At 41.8% G+C, this 20,631-nt stretch overlaps 1 protein-coding gene across 3 annotated transcripts in view; it reads right to left on the bottom strand.

Moving 5' to 3' along the window:
• The window catches only part of LOC128153871 (vascular endothelial growth factor receptor kdr-like), a 141,545-nt gene that overhangs the window by 64,099 nt on the left and 56,815 nt on the right, over positions 1-20,631 (bottom strand). For all 3 annotated transcript variants that reach the window (XM_052813743.1, XM_052813744.1, XM_052813746.1), the window contains exons 5-9: positions 16,680-16,839; positions 15,147-15,283; positions 13,476-13,635; positions 12,734-12,851; positions 10,733-10,908 (exon numbers count right to left, since the gene is read on the bottom strand). In XM_052813743.1, coding sequence (XP_052669703.1) covers positions 10,733-10,908; positions 12,734-12,851; positions 13,476-13,635; positions 15,147-15,283; positions 16,680-16,839 — 751 coding nt within the window. The remainder of the gene's footprint in view (positions 1-10,732; positions 10,909-12,733; positions 12,852-13,475; positions 13,636-15,146; positions 15,284-16,679; positions 16,840-20,631) is intronic.

Here is a 20,631-nt window from a genome sequence, read left to right as displayed (position 1 = left end):
ACCAAACTTTTGTGTGACACTTTCAGGGCTCCTTGTTGCCAGCAGGAAAGAAATGCTTTGTCCCATCTACTTCCAGCTCCCACGGGAACATGCAAAAATGAGAAATAATGCTAAAAAATCCCCAAAGTGAACTGAACTTTTCCTAACCTCGGAGAGGGTGGGTTTGAGTTTGGGGTGAAAGCACAGGCTCTTCCCTTATGCAGACAGCTCTGCCCATCCCTAGCCATATCTCTTTGTCTGCTTCTCATAACAGGAAATCAAACAGATTTATTGGTTGGGGTCCCTCTGTGGAACACCTCTGTGCAGCCAAGTGTGGCTGCTTTACACTGAGGGCTTTTGACAAGTTGGGAAGTGAATGTAGATTAGATTTCTATTTTTTGGGTTAACTTATTTTTTCTGCTGTCAGGGAGGCCCCACATATGTAAATATGAGCTACTGCCCACCTCATCAATCTTGAGCCCTTTCCCTCTTTTTTTTAACAGCTTTTTTTTCCCTTCCAGCCCTCTACTCTTACAAGAAGACTGACCAGGCTGATCCTGTGTCTTGGTGGGATCCTTGCTTTCCATTTCTCTTGGCTGCCAGGTCAGACTCTGAAAGATCTGACCTCATCATTGCCTGAAAATACATCAGCATTTCCTTCCCCACCACATGAAAGGAGTATTGACTGTATGGTTGGTTCAGCCATATCCTAACTCCCATGCCATAGTAAAACATTAGCCGCTTTAAAGAACCTTCATTAGGTCCTGATTAACATTTCACTTGAAAAACCCAAATGACAGGCCTTGTTTGGTTTTGCTCTCGTGTTCCCTTTTGCTTTTTTGATCACCTTTGGTTGAGTCTTGTTTCCCCGTCTGCCTGCCGGTGATGTTTTATCAGGCTGTAAAAATCTGCTCCTCACTCCTTTGTCCCTTCAGACTGGGAGAGGGATTGTCTTTTTGTGAAGGAGAAGATGAAGAAGGGAGCAGACTGGAGAGTTCTTTGGAGTGTGGTTAGGGTCTCTTAAGCTCACATCCTCATCTGTAATATGGACACAGTGTTTCCTGCACCACATTGCTCTGGGTTATGCAACGTATCGCTGATCAAGTGCTTTGAGATTTGTAAGCAATTCGCAGGACAAATTATTGGGACTAATGTTGAATTTCCTTGTAACTGGCATCTCATTTCTCATCAGTAAATTATTTCTGATCATAAAAATAATTTTGTAAAACTCCCTGGAGAGAGAGGCACATTTTTCATTATCTCGGACATTTTTCTTTTCAGTCTCAAATCCTGTGTTAGGCATGTCCGGACTGACCTCAAAAGCATGATTTTCACTTGGAGAAAGACACTCTAAGTTCAGTGTGAAAGGTTACTCAAGTGTTTTCGGGGCTGTAAGAACAAAGCTTTACACACTTGGGGAGGGATTTTGTGTGTGTGAAAGAGTATGGGGGGACAAGGTTTGATTACAATCTTTTAATACTAGGAGATTTTTCTGTACTCTTGGTGAAATGATGAATACGTTGACTGTCATTTAAATTATCCTTCTAAAAAAGAAATAATAATTTTAACTTGATCTAATTCAAATAAGAACATACATGACTGACAAATGAATTCTTAATTCCACAATTACTTTACTGCATGGCACTCTTAAATATTACTTGAAACCTAACATGAGTCAAAATGATTCATCAATTGAAATTATTATTATTTATGAGGCTTAAGCAATTATTTTCTTAAAACTTGAGGGGCTGGCTAAAAATGCCTCCCCATCATTTCTTTCACAGTGCCTTATAACACAGTTAGTGTGGGGTCCTAGCTAATTATGGGCATGACACTCAGAAATTGAAGCAATTTTTATAAGTGTCTCTCACTTTTTCCCTGCAGAGGTGGTAATGGTGGTGGGTGTCATTCTGCAAATGACTCCTACTGCGGCACTACCGCAGCGGGGATGAGGCCCTTCCACAATTCTGAATGTGCCTTCTTTGTGCTTGTAAGGGTGTTGGCATTGGCCCCAGCACACTGCAGGTTTGTAATGTGGGGTGTGGGGTACTCCTATGAGGGATATTTCTTGGGCTGAAAACTTTCCAAACTTCTGCACACTGCCATGGCCATTTTACCTCTTACCATACCCCCTGAAGGCAACTGAAGCTTTCCCATTCACTTTGCTTGCTGCTGCGCCAAATCCTATTTACAGAAGTTGCCTCCATCAGTGATGGAAACAAATTAACTGGCTTCTGTGGTGGGTACTGGCCTTTTAGATTTGCTCAGACTATAACTAGATAGTTGGCTCAGTGGGCTGGCATCTGCAGCAATTTCACCTGTGAAAAGGCTCTCCACATTAGCGTGATGAGGAGTTTTTAGCCTAAAGCCAGTGATTATCTAAGGTACACCTAGTAGTGTATTTCTCAGATAACTCTCCCTCCCCCAAACAGCACTTTGCTTTCTCTTTCATGTTTGCTTACTAAGCAGCATGGTGGCTTATGCACAAACTCTTATCTTCGCTCATGTTTAGGTGTGAGGTAAGGCTTGGGGTACGAATCCATTTGTAAGCACTGCCAAAATCCAAGTTTATTTCTGGTTGCACCTTAACTTATGCATCTGAAGTGTGGATTTCCTCAACATACATACATTTGCAAGTGTATGGCTGTTTTTTAAACACACACAAAAAAAAAGCTGTTGGGAATGGAGAGCTTTAGCAAGCATTGGACTAATGGCAGTACAAAAGTTGAGTAAACAAGCAAGCTGCCTCTGCACAGAGCCTGCAGTACACCTTGCCTACCCCAGCGAGTGCAATGCAGAGTCCTCCTTTCTTCTTGAAGCTCTGCGACTGTGCCGAGAGCCTGACCTACAGCACCCTCTGCTATCCTAACCTTGGGCTCACTGAACACCTTCCTATAGAGCCTTGCCCCCAACCAGCAGTTCTGCCTGCTACAGTAGGGCTGAACTGCAAGAGGACATCTTTAAATACACTCCATTCCTGACCTGAAGTATCCTTCGCTATCCCACTTCTTGCTTCCCACTCCCCCCTGCACTGGGATCTGCCTGCTTACTTTCAGCCTCTGCCTCCCATCCCTTGGCCATTGCCCTCCCCAGGCTGAGTTTTCTCAAGCAGAAGCCAAACAAACCTTAAAAGCTTTCTCGTCTCTGGCTGCATTTGGGAAGCCGTGTTCAGATGGCTTTAAATGTATCGAAATAAATGGGTTTTCGTCTTCTCTGGCTTGAAGTGTGATTGTATCCCCAACTCACTTTGCAGAGGTGCAATTGCTGGTGTGAGAGCTGACCTGAATAACTAAAGACTTTGCTGCTGCTGCACTGTGAAATACAATCAAAAAGCAGTTCTGCTTACTGTAAATTTCAAATTGATCAGCATTATGTAAATCTCACCTTACTTTCTAGTGTTATCTTTAGTTTGTGGCATTAGGAGCAAATAATACGTGCAAGGACTGGGACATTAACCCTCTGGCATTACACCTTCTGCAAGAGACTATTCTGTCTCTAAATTCATTGCAGATGTTATTATGGGGTTGCACAGTTGTCACCCAAAGGAGCATCCAAATATAAAGGACAGCACATAGAAAGTTTCCCTGCCTTTTTTAGAGAAACTTTGCTTTACTTTCAGTGACTTCTGACTGAACTGCTGTTTACGTACCTTCCCCATTGCCATTTAAACTGGGTTTCAAAAAATGTTTTCACATTAAGCACATCATTAAAATAACATAAGAGTGGTCCAGTGAAGCATTTAGTCTCAACCTTATGTACTTTGCTGGACATGGGGCTTCATTAAAACTATTGATAGAGTGGCAACTTGTTTTCTATTTATCCTTTCTGTTTCCCAAAAGCAAAAATAATTTGCACTTTAGAGTCTTTCATCTGATGTTTGTACAGTACTTAATGGAAATATAAGGTCTGCAAGTTGAGCTAGGTGAATATTCTGTAAGGTAGATACAAAACTCATTAATACAAGTTTGAACTGGCTGAACAGTATGGGAAAAAGAGGATGAAATTTCCACCGAAGTAAAAACACTTTGTCTGTGTTCGGCTTACAAGGGATCTCTGTGGTTTGGTTTTGGTTGGGGTTTTTTTTTATCTTTTTCTTTTTTGTTAAAGGGAAAGAAAGGAAAAAATGAGTTAAATGACCTGAAAACAAAACTTTTGTTTCAGGCTGAACAGAACATTGTGTTTGACCCCAGCTGATTTCGTCTGGGTGGTTTTCTTTGTTTTGTTCTATTTGCTTTTTTGTTTTATTTTGCACTACACACAAGGCTGCTGTGAAGTGGGTGCACGGCACTATGCCCACAGTACCTCTGAGGAAGCAGATGCCAAGATGAAATGAGTGGCCAAAATCTCTCCATGAGTCAATACCACGGCCAGGAATAGAATTAGGGTCACCGATTATCAGTCGCCCGCCTAATCTCTAGCACACACACCCTGCTGCTCCATTGTAACCTGCTGTTACGGGCTGGGAATGCCAGCAGGGTGGAAGCAAATGGAAGAGAAACCATGCGGTTGGATACTGTATGAACAGATATTAAGAAAAATCACAGGGCACTTGACCTACTCTACAGGGAATTTTGTTGTTAAGATGATAGTGCAGCTTGGTTTTGTTTTTTCTGACCTTGTATGGTCACTTTTGGACGTGTCTGTCTTCACCTTGTAGGAAGAAAGCTGTCTTTTCCAGGCCTGTACCACCTTTCCCAGTTCTGTCATTCAACCCCAATGCAGCCAAGCTTTGGGGAAAAAAAAGGTTTTCTCTTGTCTGTCTCTCCCCATCTTATTTTTTGTGGCCAAACAGAGTTCAAAAGCAAATGGGTAATGATGAACTGCTTAATTTTTAGCAGAGCAGACAGTTTTCTAAGATTTTTGTCTCTGCCCCCTTTGCCTGCTTTTCAAAAGAGAAAAACAACGGTTAATATACCTGCAGGCTTGGCTGAGAGACAGCGTGGAAACCACATGCTGCCACTTTCCGACTTCCCCCCACCACTCTGGTTTTTAAGGGCTGTCAGAGAGAGATTGCTGCTGCAAAGACGTGAGTTGAATGCTTCAGATTTTTCTGGCAAACTCCAGCAGGCCCCCACCTTCCTCTTCCTAAAATTGCTTTGGCTACTTCCAACAAAATGAAAATAGCTCATCTGACTTTTTCATTAAGGGCTCTCCTGGGAGCGCACAGAGGCTGAGTGGAGGCAGGACTGCAGAGCTGCAAGTGTGCAGGGTTTGCATGATGTCAGTGAGAAAATTCTTCATAATTTGCTGATAATTAGTGTGCCGGAAAGGCCCACTGCAGTCTGTTTGTGCTGCTACATTTTTTCTTTTCTTTCATATATCTCCCAGAAAATGTCAGTTGTTTCTCTCCTGCCTGTGTCTGATAAATGAGACTTGAAGGATAGACTGGAGCACCGTATCTCTTTGCCCTGGGTCTTCTCAGCTGAGCGTCCTGCCCTCCCAAAGCACTGGCCACAGCCATTGCTGCCAGTACCCAGGAGGAAAGCAAAGCAATGGGCTCGGGGAGGAAAACATTGGAACAGCAGCTGGATGGAGACAGGCTGTGTTTTATTTTGGGTTTTCCAGTTTGCTCAGCTGGACCAGGAGGTGGAAAATTGGATTTTCCATTTTGACTTTTCCTGAATGGGTCATCCTCCAAGGAGCTATGCAAGAGATGGATATGATACACAAAGGAAAACCAGTTCTGGCAGGATACCGAAGCATTCAGGCAAGGTGAAGGTAGATAATTTTATGTAGCCCTGCTTCTCATATCTGGCTCAGTCCTTTAACATAAACATCAGTTGGGTTGCACTAATAATCCAAACAAATTTGCACAAAAGACTGTGGGAGTCTCCCCTCTGTCTTCAACTGGCTTTAATTGAGATCCATCAGTCTAAGAGTTTTTTCTCTGAACTGGTGTAGCCCAGATATATTAACCTCATCCTGAAGGCTCATTTCCCTCTTCAGACTATTTCTGGGTCTGGTTGAGGTGATGGGGTATTGTTCATATGGATCACCGCATATTTATTAACTTTTATGGAGATCACTGGGGACTCCTTTGATGTCAACTCATCCCTTGCAAGCCAAAGTAGGTCAGGCACAGAACTCCCTTTGCCTTTGATTTTAAACTAAATATGAAGAGCTGGCCTGACTACAGAGTAGGGCAACATACGCATCATTAAGTCCTCTGGAGCTAATTCTCCCCAGTAACAAATTGAGGTATAGTTCGTCACCTCGCTGACATAACAAGGAGCACATGGCAATGCACACGTGCATTCTCCATGCACCCCTTCTATTCCAGTCCTTGCCCAGGAGAGAGGGAATTCATAAGGACCCTGTGAATTACTACTGCTTGTGATGGAGGCTATTTCTAGCACTTAATCCTGCATTTCTTATAGATACAACACAAGAGCTTGGGGGGTCAAGGACTCTACGAGGGAATGTAATTTCAATTGACTAGAGCAGCTGGAACCCAAAGTAATAATTGCTGGAAGAACCTTGAAGGAGCACAGGAGAGAAACTTTGGGACAAAGAAGAAAGGCAAAGTGGTGAACGAGGTTATTCATCCCATTTTTGAATTAACTTATGCTTCAATACAATCTTCACTCACAACATGGTGGTCAGAGCATGCTGACTGCTCTATAAGGGCTCAGCAAGAACCCTGATACAGCAGATGACTTGTACAAGGGTGAGAATTAAATGCAGCCTGCTTGCCCATAAATAGATTTGAGGGGTTTTTGTTTATGTTTTGTTCTGAAACTGCTTTGTACTCTAGCCCGGAATAACTCTTTTCTCCCACATTTCTCCTTCTTGGCTGGCTCAGATGTACAGCCACCAGCTGTTTGCTAGGATTGTTCCTTCTCCTTGCCCCCTCCCCTCCAAATTCTTCAGGACATTATTTTCTTGAAGCCTTTCTCAATAAGAATTTAATCAAACAAAACAAAAACGCAGCAACCCGCCGCTTCTTGGACAGTGTTTGATGTGTAAATATGTAAAGAAGGAGTGTTTTGAAAATGCAGTCAGCTACCTCCTGGGGACTTGAGTCCTACAACGAGCCAAGGTGACTCCACAAGGGAGATATGTGCTCCTGCAAGATTAAATTCCAGCTGCAGTGGGAGCACCGGTGACCAGAGGCACAGCTAAGTCACTTCTTAAAGAGACATTTTTTGAATAGCAGCATGATTCTCCCTCTGGCCAGGCAGCATGCTCCTTCTTGCATATTGTCGACCAGGTCCTCACCTCGGGCTGGTGTTGCTATCAGTTCCCACCCTGCAGCTCTGGGAGTTATTTGTCCATTTTGCTCCTTCTTGCCTCTGTGGAGCTGAGACGATTGATACCTCTGGACTCTGCAGATACTCATCAGTTTTATGGCCATATCAAACTTTGGGGGGAAATAACTCCTAATATTTTACTTATTACCATGGAGTGAAATACCTTGCACATACAGTGTATGCTTTATGTCAGAACTACTGTGATTGCTGCCAATTAAGTATACAGGAGGTGACTCCAAGGAAAGCCTGCAGCAGTGCTGGTCTTCTAGCAGGTCAGGAGATACACTGCATATAAGCTCCTGTCCTGCAGGGCTCAAGTAGATGACTTATCTTGTTCTCATCCTGCTTAAAGGGTTCTCTTCTGCTGCCATTATTATTGAATAACATACACTGCAAAAATTAATATAGTGCAATTTGATGACGGAGTCCTGCTGCTATTTATACTTTGTTTGTGAACAACAATTCACAACACTATAAATTTCCTCTACACCTAGTTCAAATTCACAGTTGATGGGTTTGTCACAGCATGCTGACTGCCAGTTATACTATCTGTGATGCTCAGGAACATTAACGATGTATTATTTTGAAGACACTCACAGGAGAGGGGGCTGTATGCTTACTTATAATTTCTTCAATGCAGTGTCCCCTTGCAGCAAAAGAAAACACATTCAAATGACATTTATCTTCTCATTCGAAAGTCTATTTAAATAATTTTCTATCTTCTCTTTAATAGTATAGATCAGAACTCACTCACTTTCACAGATGCAGCTCTGAAATTTAAAAGACTGGCCCTGCCTTTTGGGGAGCAATGCTGTTACTCAAAAAGAAATGTTAGTCCTCAGTAATAGGGAGCTCGTACATGGTTATGTACTCAGCATGAGGCTTATCAGTTGCTGAATTGCTGCAGGCTCCTCCACCTTTTAGACTTGATGCAAAATTGATGCTTCTACCACTGTGTTCACTTGCAAACCCAGAAGGATTTTTCCATCAAGTCTGCTAATCCCTGTGTTCAAATTCCAGCTTCAGTAATTGCAGACTGCCTATGGTTCTAAGCAGAGACATTAATCACCCCTCCCAGCTCAGAGGTGGTTGTGTTTCAGTGGTGGGCAAGGTAATCCCTGCATAAAATGGCTAGAAAGCATGTTTTGGTCTCCTTTTCCATGTCTAAGTGTCTGCTGAAACTCCAAGCAATTTAATCTATTCAGGTGCGATACCAGGATATCAGTCATGATGACTGGAGATAAAGTGTCAGGTTATTTGTTGAGGAGTTAAGGGAAAAATTCAAATCTGCATTCAGTTTGGAGCTTCAGTATTTTTTTTTGAGAGTAAAGCAAATGATGCCCAGATCTGAAAAAGCAGTCCCTTTACTCTAACTGAAAGCACATGAAAAAAGGCAGTTTGCTGCTGTTGGATAAGCATCGAGAGCAAAATTTGCCTTTTTTGGTCTCTACCCACGAGCATCTCGGCAAAATGACCCTCTCCTTGGGCTGAGTGCTTCACATACAGCATGTCAGGTTAGTGCTGCAGAGAAGAGCCTGGCAAAGGCAAGAGAGATTTCCTAGGTGTTTTGTGTCAGTCCTCAAATATCCTCATTGTTTGCAGCCTTTAGCTTAAAAACAATGACATTCTTTGGCAGATATTTTCCTTTGCTTGCTCTCATTTCTGGGATGACTTTCTTTTACCAGAAAAGAAACACTTGCTGTTCATTTTTCTTGTTCTTCACCATGCAACACCTTCTCCAGCAGGTAACATTCCTGCAGCTGCTGGACTTTGCAGACCCTTGAGAAACAGTGGTTTTGCAATTAAATAATTATTCCTGATTGAAGTCTTTGTTGGGCTGATCTCTCAGAAAGGCTAACAATGAGCACCATGCTAGGCATGCACTGTGTGTGAGAGACAGAATACCACATACTTGTACATACAATAAAGATGAAAGGCTTGCACTGTAGTTAAGAGCATGGGATGGTTTAATCCTGAAATAGCATCTTGCTGATACAAACAAGGTCTGTTTGTTTTTTATATGCCTATTTGGGGAATGGCTGCTTTTCAAGTAAACATTCTCTTTTGCATGCAAACACCAATATTTACCTTGACAAGATAGTTTATTATCATTCTTAATTTTCTCTTCCTTTGAATGTTTCCGTTCTCCTAACAAGACGGCAAAACCATTGTATGGATAAACAATCTCAAGTGAACAAATTACCACAGCTTAACACATTCCTCCTCATCAGCTGAGCTGCAGTACCTGACCATAAGCATGTTCTTAGCTCTCTCCGCTCCTAAATCACATATTAGTTTATGTAATGTTTAAGGTGGATTAAGCAACCATATCTTATTTAGCATTTTTAATAGGCCAAATGTGCCTAAGTGACAAGTTCTCCATTTGTTGGCATTATTCCTTTCTGAAAGGTGAAGGGTGAAATGAGAAAAACACAAATGCTGGAAGTTAAAGGGTGCAACAGTACATAAGTATACAAAACAGGACAACTAAGAATATTTTTAGGTGTAAAGGGGATAAGGAGAAAAGAATTCAACACAGAAAAGAAAGCAAACCTATCTATCTCAATAACTTTATCTATCTCACTGCCTGAGTGAACTTCGGGAAGTACAAAGGGAAGCAGAGCTAACTTTTGCTGAACTCCTGCTTGGCCTCATGATTCAATCTCTGTTGCCAAATTCAATGGATTAAAAGAGGCAGTGGATGTGCAAAGAGACAATGTGACTCTGTCTTCCATTATCCCAGCAAGGGAGATTAATAAATGTGATTCCAATATCTATTTTCCCTCTATGTCAAGTGAACCTGCTTCAGTGCACACCACCATTTACTTCAGTTTTCTCCAGATTCCCCTGAAAATGAACCTGTCTCTCAAGTGCTCCCAGCAGATAAATGACAATGCATAAAATACAGACTTAGAAAGTATTTCTGTAGCAGGATGATGGAGAGACATAAAAGACAGGGTAGCTTATCTAGTTCCTTCCGTCAGCCCTATTGGGAATTTTCCTGTCCCAACAGATGTTCTCCAGTGCTTTGCCCAAGCTAGTTTTTTATCTCAGGGGATAAAACTTCCATCACTTCTCTTGGGAAACTGTTCCCCTAGCTCTAAGACCTCACTACTAGATATCCTCCCAAACTCCTATTAAAATTTAAGTTCTGTTATGTTTGTTCACTTTCAAGCCATTTCTGCTTCCCTCTGCGGAGACACTGTCCTGACACCAAGGTGCTGTAGGCTATTTCTGAGGTGCAGTATCTCAGTGGAAAGTGACTTTAGATGACCTAGTTTCAGACTAACTCCTCACACCAGCTCTCCATTCCGTTGCTTCGATTTAACGTGGTGAAATGAGGTGGATCTTCAGTGCTTCCTAAGTAAGGTGGTAATCTATGCACAGTGCTGTATCAGCTCATATCAGCTAAACATGGGGACATGTCACCTGTTCCTGCTGACTGGTAAAGCAGAAAATGAGAAAGAACCCAGTAGAAGTCATTGGAAACGCCAAGTCCTTACCTGTCACTACCAGCTGCATGGTGAGGTTCTTATACAGGCCGTATTTTGCATTGCTCAAGACGATGGTGTAGTTTCCAGCATGCTTTGGTCTCACATCTCTTATGCCCAGTCTGTACTTCATTGGATCCGGCTCATAGCAAGTGTGGTTATCCTTGATCAGTTTGCCGTCTTTGTACCTGTTTTGAAAGTCCCATCAAGGCTCATCATGTGCATGCATGCATGTTAGCCCTCAGAAAACTTAACTCTTACCCAAGTTAGGGTGGGTAAAGAGTCATCCTTTGGAAACAGCAAGGGAAACACAGATCTATAATCGCTGCTTGAATTGGACAACTGTTCCTTTTATCCTTCCACACTAAAACTGAGTAGCATCTGCAGTGCTGTGGGGTGGCTTCATCTAACAAACAGGAAAAAGACATTTTAATGGATCTGAATGAACAGCGCCTCTCGCATGCTCAACTGTGATCAGAAATGTACATCTAGATGCCCCCAAACTATGCTGGATGTGCAATACTAAGTGCAGGAAATCATTTATGGCATCAGTTTTAAAACAATGTATTAATTAAGTAGAATTGTCTTTCAATATGTGTATATGACCCTTTACTGTTTCTGAAAAAGCTGAAGTCTGTGACCTGGAGAATTGACAGTCAATAGGAAGGTCGGTGAGGAATCCACAATCTTGAATCTTCACCAGCTAAGAGTAGGAGAGCAGACTCCTCTTCACTGCTAACCCGATATGCAGATTGGGGATATGAATATGAAATAGGCCTGACTTTGCCACACACAGAGCTTTAGGCTTGGTGGAAGGAGAAGCTGGGGCATGTGTCCTACAGCCTGAGAATGCTGGAAACCTCCTTTACAGTCGTTTAAACAACTGTACTGAGAGACCTCCAACATCAACAGCTGTAGCCTCGAACATGCAGGGAAGGCAGCTCTGGTGGTCCCAGGCAGCTACCACGCAGCTCCACGCTGAGCCCCGAGAACAAAGCCTTGGCTTTGAAAAGGGAGACGGTCCCCACTTCAACTCACAAAAACATTTCCACCTCCTAAATAACAGCAACAATTAAAAATATTTCCTGGCAGCACTGATTTCACTGGTCTGACTGAATATTAGAGAATTTCATGTTATTTCACTGCTAAAAAAATGCAGCAAACCCATCCCTGACCAATACCTTTTGCTGACTGCCAGGCCCCCCTGAGCAGCACTCAGCTGGCCAAGGAAAAGTGCACTGTGCAGGTGCTAACTCACCCAAGCCACCTTCTCTGCCAGGACAGGCAAACCCATGCCAGCTGTCATACGGGATTTCATACAGTTAAAGGTGTATGAGGTGTTGGATGGGGTTGTTAAAGACCCCCTGCAGAATGAAGCACAGAAAAAGTAGCAAGAGAGAGGACACGTGATCAAAGGGTAAAGAGAGAAATGAATGTCTCCTGGAGTTGCTGACATGTTGCCCCTCCTATTAAGCTGATCCATTACAGCACTGATGGAGCCTCTAGTTTGCTCAGGAGAATTCATTGCATTGCCTGCAAGGATCTGACATTGCTGGTGGTACAGGATTGGAGAAAGTTATTTAAAAGTTATGAAGAGAAACAATTTCTCATGTTGAGGATGTGTCCTGCAGCTTTCTGTTATGCATTGCCTCCTTGCAGACTGACCACCACTAATGGTGGTAAACTGGCAACCCTTCCCCAATAGCTTTCTACTTGAATCTTCCAAACAGTTCTGTGTCCAGGGTAATGAAACCCCCATTTTTCCTGTAGGGACCGTTTCTACAGGACTAGAAGAGAAAAATAGCATGGGAAAGAGATATGGCTTGCTCAGCCTCACAGAGCATGTCAGCACAGAAGGGAGTCACATCTTAGCTGAACTGTGAGACCACAGCTACGAGCATTCCCAGCTCTTCTCTTTTACCTGTGTGGTAAGGAACAGTGAAAATCTGTTCTAGACAGGAGCCCGAAAGAAGGTTGTGTATTCCTGATTTTGCTCAAGATGATGGTACTCACCAGGTGACGCTTGGACGAGGAAAGGCATCAACCTTTGCAGCTAGTTTCAGTGACCTGTGTCCTGATGTAATCTCGTAGTAAGGCCCTTTCTTATGTGAAACTGTAATGAAAGGTTTGTCTGGAAAGAGAAATGAAAAGGAAGACAAGTAATGGCAGGACAAGTAATGGCCACAGTACAGTGCTCACATCTTTGAACTGTGTTGTGTCTACCCTGGATTTTTTGCAATACAGATCTGTAGAAGCTGCAGACAACCAAATGGAATGACAAGCTGTTACTGCAGCTCCCCTGCAAAGCTCGGCCACAGCCAGTAAGGTCTATCTCCAGATGAAGGACTTTATATTTAAAGCAGAGAATACACATCTGCATTGCCCCTGGAGCAGTGTGTAAAAATGCCTGGGGTATCTCTTGTCCACGTGAATGCCAGCAGGCCAGATTTTCCAGGGCATCAGCAACCACATTTGGTGCCAGCTTTTTCAAGCCAGTTCAGCTCCCAGTTAATCCATGTCCTCAGACATGTTTCAGTCTTGAACTCTCTAAAGTTTCTTTGAAAACATAGTGCTGAGTGCTGCCTCTCTCATAGACTGATTACAGATTATAGATGATTAATGGTTGTTTTAACTAGTTGGCATGCTTCCTAATGCCATTTCTACAGACTTAATCAACAGATTTAATAATGTGGCATTATTGTTTAAGCTTAACGGTCTTGGTTCTTGGGTATCCTGGTTTAGCTGCAGAACTTACCATACACTGTAACTGTGACATTGGCTTCCAGCCTTGTTACGTTGAATGTTTTGCATACATACAGGCCTCCGTCTTGCATGGTGACATTTTCAATTGTCAGGCTACTGCCAACTTTATTCACCATGCCAGTCTGGTCTATTGTTCTTCTAGGATAAGGGTGCTGGAAGTCAGAAAAAAGGGGGTCAAAAAGCAGCATAAACTGGATTATTTTGTTCATCCTTTCAAAGCCTGCCAGTAAAGAAACACAGTGATTCATATCAAAATTATCATATCTCCCCAACACTGAAATAAATAATATAAAAGACAAATCAGCAGGAAGAGTTCTTGTGTGAGGTTTCATTATCAAGTCTAATAAGAGAGAGAAACAGAGTGGAAGTGTGGTGCTTCTCTGCTGAAATCTGGGCAGGCAGGTAAATAAGGGGATGCATCACAGATCAGCCCCTCTTAGGGATCAAATCTCAGGGATCTCAGTGCAAACATGCTGTGGGCATCTGTAGGGTCAGAGTTGTGCTTTGAGTTTTGGTTTTGTTTTGGGTTTTTTTTGTCACAGTCAGGTTTTTTCTGTCTTAAAAACCTCCTACTTTCTAAAATAAATATATTATGACAGAAATATAATATATTATGACAGTAAAGTGCCAATGCAAATTGCTGAAGAATTTTAGAAAGCATTATCGCTTCTGATAGGATTTTTGAGCCCAGAGATTTGGCCACAAAATTTTACATTTAAAATGTTAGAAATCTAAGGAGGGTTCATAGAAAAACAACTCTATTCCATCATATGGGGTTCAAGGAACAAAATTCAGTAACTCCATATTGCTTGCACTTCTGTAAATTCTATATTATATTTTCTGTAGCTTCTTCACCAAAACAAAATCAGACATTCTTTCTTTAAGTAAACAAAATAAGTAAAAAAATAATCAATTTTTAGGAATCACATTTTACACTTTTCCAAGAGGCTTAGATGCTTCTTTGAAATGTATATTTTGCTGAACTAGAAAGAAAAAAAAGCAATCATTTTAATTCCGAGCATCAAACAGAACCATGAGTAATATCTCAGGTAAATGAACTGATTTGGAAAATACCCCTTCTTCCCGCTGTTTTTCCATAGAACTGAAAGGTTTTAGCACATCAAAGCAAATGCTCAGCCTCTTACTTGTTTCTGCTTCAAATTTGGCATTTTTGTATTGCATTCCACAGAAAGCTCAAGAACCTACACTCAGAATTTAGATTTCATTCTTTGGTGGAGATTTCAGCAGATACAATTGGCTTTTGTTTCACTTTTTCCTACTTAATAAATGCCAAGATGGATGAGCAGATTGACAACTTGCAACCTTCATGGCTGCCTTTGAAACTTGCCACTGTGAGCCGGGATCAACAAACAGGCCAGAAGAAATGGGACAGCTATTCTTCCCAACAAGAAACATACACTCCTGGCTTTTCTTGCAAGCACATATTTAGCCTGAGATTCGCAGTTTAATTCGCAGGTTCAAGATGGTCAGATAAGTTTTAGATTCATCCAAACTAAAAATACAATCAATTGTAGGCTTACAAATGGTTGGATGTATTTCAGAGTAAGTAGTAGTTAGGGTTTACTCAGCCCTGTGAACAGATCTTTCTTTTGGGTAGGGGGAGACTGCATGAAGGCAGAATACTGAATTTTCATCAACTCACTCTCCCACTGGGACATGTCCATATGAGCTCAATGCGCCCATTGATGAAGGTTTCTGCTCTGCATTCCAAAGAAAGAGTTTCTCCAACCAGCAGTTTTTTGGGAGTTGCTTTCAGAGCCAGGTTCTGTACTCTGCCCTCTGAAATGAAAAAGAAAAGGTATAACCTTGCAGCACTCTCTACATAAATTACATTTAAGATGGAGTCTGCACTCCGATTGCCTCTCCAACATCCGCTCCTTTCACAGTTTCCAGAACACCTCACCTTCTTCTGTCATTTCTATGGAAATTGTTGGAAATGCCCACACAATGGAAACATTAGGTCAGTTATATGAATGCCTGAACATCAGCTGATCAAACTAACTGATCATGTGGACAGACTAATTTATGAATTACTTTTCTTGCATTTTCCATGTTTGGCTCCAACCCTCACTCATCAGCTCCACAGCTATTCTTAGATCAAGTTTTCAGTAGTGTCTCATGAAACATGTTTATCCTGCCATCTGATAACCAGCTACCTTTTCTTTCTGAATGGGATCCCCAAATCTTGGTCTTCTATATTTATTAATGCCTTAAATACATCAACTCTGAAATAAGCCTGCATTATGTTTATGGTGCCCCATACCAAACACACATCTGACCACTGTACAGTAACATATTAAAGAGTAAGGTATTGCCTGTGTCCTTTTGGGCTAGAGAGGGATGACCTAATGGGTTTTTTAGCTTTGCATTCATGATTCTAGTAAAAAATAATTACTCCAACAATGAAGAAAGAGAGAGAGAGAGAGATTTAAAAGACTTTTATTTGGCTGCCATACAAATTTACAAGCCTGTTGTGTAAAGCTGAGTGCTAATTGTATAGAAGGATGCCGTGATCTAATAGGAATGAAGTCACAATAAACTCTCCTCTGTCAAAAATATAATATATGAGGAGAGAAAGAACATACATTGAAAACAAAGGAAAAATAAATGCTAATTGGCTTCATATAAATCCCCAGCACTCAACAATTTAATGTTTAGTTGCTTCAAATTCAGATTTTATTTCTGAGCTGAAGCCTAACTGTAAATACAATGGAAAGGGTATAGTAAATCACCAAGAGAAACTATATAAAAAAGCAAAGATTTAAATTAGCAGTTTAATGAGATTTTTATACCATGATCTTGTGTTTTTAATGACCAGAAGCAAAAAGAAAGCTACTGTTTGGTTTACCCTAAACCAGCAGTTGTTTTAGTGTAAATATAGCTCAATCCAAGCAAACAAAGCCTTGGTGGGGTTTGAATAAAATACTCCTATTTTGTACCACCTCAACACTTGGTAATTTTTCAAAACCAAGAGTGGATCAAATCCAAGTTCTGTTGAATAGGAAAAAAAGGGGAAGAGTGAGTTTGCTTTTAGCGTTCCAGCTTGGACTTGCTACAGACACATACCAATTAGATATATCAAATATAATTGAGGCTAACCAAGAAATAATACCCAGGGGCTTAGCTATGAAATAGAAACATTGTGGTCATTCCTTGGCTCACAGTAGTCACTCACCCAATCTCTGTGCTAGGTAATAGGAGGTGAACACACTTCCATTGACATTTGCAGTGCATGTGAGTACTCCAGAGTAAATGAAAGAATAAGAGGGGATGACAAATCCTTTTCTTGGGTCCCACACCATCCTCTTGAAGTTCATCTCTACAGAGGAAGGATACTGAAAGAGAACAGACAGATAGGAGGCTTGTGAGACATTCCCTTTCCCCCCAGACCACAGCGGCGACCAGCCAAGGCTGTTCTGCTTTAGAGGCAGGGTAGATATTTGACCTTTCAGAGTGGTTGGTGGTCTCATTCCACACATATCTTAAGCAACATCAACATAAGCAAATAGAAAAGCCCTCCCTAAGGTATGACTGTCTTTGAAATCCAAAACTGGGACACCATAACTGGGGCTTTTGATTCAGTAGACCCTGTCCTCTCAGATCTTAGGCAAGATGCCATGCTACCCATTGTAGGTCCCATTTCCCTCATCTCTATACTAGAAATAATTATGCTTATCTTATATGGATTTTGTAGGGTAATCTTTTTGGAAGTGTTTAAGGACAAAGTTTGCTTCTCCTAGTGCTACATGCAGCTACCACATGTTTTCCTGGGATCTCACAGTACTTTCAAATATGTGTGAAGTTAGACCCCCCAAAATCAGAATTCTTCATGTTACTAACTCACCTGATGGCAGTCATCTGTAAGCTATGGCCTATGGCTAGTCATCAGATTCACTCTATATCACAGAAAGGGATGAGACATTTTCAAAGCAGCCTATTGATTTCCACTAGGCACGGAAGCAGCCTGGATAACTTAAGATCGTAAATCATAGGATGGCAGAAATAAGGGGACTTAGTAACATAGACATTTTTTTCCCTAAATTCATAAATACTTGTAATGTTCTGAGCTTCTTGAAAAAACAGTATCTATAAGTTCTGCTTATGAGGAAGAAGTGAGGATACAGAAGGCAAATGTTGAAAATAAACTAGAGCAAAAATTCACTTAATAAGAATGAACACTCTGTATACCCTTGGACAGCACCAATGTCAAGCAGGTTAGCTTTTGTTGGTGGGAATATTTAGTTGGTTTTTATTATTATTATTATTATTATTATTATTATTATTATTATTACCACCACATGGGGAAATCCTCTGTTTGCTTGAGAAAATGCATTTTACTTTCCAATAATTTTGAAAATCCTGGATTATAAAGTAGAAAATAAATATGTGAAATTAAATGCAGACAAATAGCTCAGGAGTCTGTAAAAGAGCAGATCACTGAAATTCACCCATTTCAGCCTATTTGCAGGCAGGTGAGTGGAAGCACAGGCTGTAGGTCTGACTCTTCCAGCAGGACACAGGAAAGCTCTTTAGGACTGAGGATGTGCTGTAGGAGTGTTGAGATCACTTCTGGCTGAAAAATGAAGAGTTTGGGGAAAGCTCAGTGTGCCTACAGTTGCCACATGATAACGAAGTTTATTTGTGCAGTGCTTCTCCCTCCTACTTATCATATACTGGCTTCTCAAAGATGAGGCAAGTTAATGTTTTCCTTTTCAGAGCTACCTTAGCTTTTGGAGCTAACCAGGGGAAGAGCTGCACTAGGGACCACAAGTGGGAATTTCCCCAATGATGTAATAGTTTTGCTCTTATTCTTGTTGTTATGCACCATGCAATTTATTTTTCTGTCTCCAAACAAACAGTAGTCTTGTATGGCAGTGCAGTTTAAATAGGATTCTGTTTAAATAATACTCCTATTACGAAGAAATTTCAGCTCCAGGCTTTGAGAGCTGATGCTCATACCCCTCATATGAATACACAGTTGATGAGGTTGGCATTGTTTTAGGTCGCTTGTTATTACATTTTCAGCAGAGACCAAAGACAAAGGAATTATGACTGTGGGGCAGTGACTGGTGATGCTGCTGTGGGGAAGGAGGCACAGCGAGGCAGTTGCTTTCTTTTGGAACAGCAGTTCTCTTCTGAGAGTAGTAGGAAACATGGATTTCATGTAAATACTTTCAAAGTAATCAAGCTGTGGTATCTCTGTTCAGAACCATTAGGAAAATTCAGGAAAATTACAGAAAGAGATCTGAGACCTGAGGCTTAAATCATGCTTTAACACCCATGAAGGTCAAAGCTGTAAGTGGCAAAAGCACACTGAACCAGATGAGTGACTAAACAGATCTGACAAGACTGAAAATGCTTTTTTTTGCCCAGAATTAATATCACGTTAAGCAAAATTAGAAGTTTGAATTGTGTGTCTTAGCATGGGTTTATTAATAACAAAGATGATGTGTAGAGTTAGCTGGGATCTGTTTAGTATTAGCAAGAGATACCTTTCCCCATACATATTTAAAGGCCAGAGAATGCAATGATTTTAAAGTATAATGGTAACATAAGGAACTTAATTTACGGTGGAAAAAAGTACATTTTCTACAAGAATAATAAAATGTGATAAAGCTGAACTTCATGGTTTGGCAGCTCTGCTCCCTGATGGCTAGGGGAAGGGGAGAGAAAAAATAACCCTACTCAGGAGGCCCTTTTCAACACTACACACATATTAAATGTCTTCATAAAATATTCAAAAAATATATACTTAAACAATCAAACAAAAAGCATCAATGCTACTTGAAGGAAATCACAGTGGCTTTCCTCCCTTTGAAGTTTGTTGTCTATTGGAGATTAAATTTGGAAGAAGAGGATGTTCTAAATTTGTCTGATCGCCTTCTTCACCTCTCCTCCCCCATCCTTACCTCCACCCCTCTCCCACCCCGCTTCCTCTTCGCATGGGAAGCCGCCACCTTGGCTCCACACGGCGCTATGACATTCCCAGACAGGGCAAAACAAGCGGTGACTTTCCGTAGATGGGAGCCGGGGGCTGGCGGCTCCCGAAGCCAACACATGCCTCCCAAAGCGCGTCCCCTTGAGTAGCTCGCAGCTCACAGCCTCAGGAGAGTTTCTTTGGGGAGCGGCACTCAACATCTACATCCCTGCCCCGCAGTCCAGCTGCTCTCCCTTGAAGGGGAAAAATCTTTTGGGGACAATTTTCTTTGCAATTCAAAAGGGAGATTTCAGTGGAGATTTCATTCCAGCAGCAGCCTGCAGCAAGGTAAAGGACTTCAGTTTGTGTTTGAAGAAATTACCGGGAGAGAATTCAGCTGGCAAGCAGGGAGAGCAGGGCTGCCTATAAATAAGGGGATAAATGTGGAGGTCTGCTTGGTCGAGGTTCCAAGGCCACATTTAGGCTTATGTGACTGTGCTGAAGTCAGCAGCAGTACTCCAGCAATGAGTTTGGTTGAAGTAGGCTAAAATAAGATGGGGATGTTTCATTTTTATAGCCAAGGAGGAGAAGGTGATAACACTTATCCAGGCTAAAGTGATAAGCTGTAACTGGAGAGGAGCCTTATTCCCCCACCCCCTTAATCCCTACTGACAAGATTTAAAAATAGAGATCTGCTAAAGCAATAAGGCCAGTGCTGTCCCTCTGCACGTCTACTGGAAATTTGCCATTGGTCTCAGCAGGAGCCGGAGCACGGTCTCAGGCCTCTGTGATTTCATGTGCTGTCTCCCAGGAGAAGGACACATCTAACAACTAAGACATCTAACTGCTAAGAGGAGCAGAGGTCCTCAGACCCCTCTACCAGCACAGCATCAGCCCATCTGCATGCGCTCTGCTATCACGCTATATCCAACAGAACAACCTCATCTCTTACAGCCCCTCCAGAACAGGCTGTGGAAAAGGGGCAGAGGCAGAGGATGAGCTCTTGTTCCCATTAGGACAGCTCAAGCAGTCAGCCTAGCAGGGGAATGGAAAGGCACATAACCTATTAGGTAAAAGACAGGATTGGAGTCAGGAGACCTATGTTCTGTTCCTCAGTCTATGATAGGCTTCTCTATCGAGCAGTTCTAAAGCCCTTTAAATGAGTAACTAGATCTCCATCGATTGAGGAAGCCCCAGACCTTAATTTCCA

The sequence above is a fragment of the Harpia harpyja genome, chromosome 18 (assembly GCF_026419915.1).
Source record: "Harpia harpyja isolate bHarHar1 chromosome 18, bHarHar1 primary haplotype, whole genome shotgun sequence".
Lineage (NCBI taxonomy): Eukaryota > Metazoa > Chordata > Aves > Accipitriformes > Accipitridae > Harpia > Harpia harpyja.
Note: the sequence above shows the minus strand (reverse complement) of the source record. Positions and strands in the feature narration are given on the sequence as shown.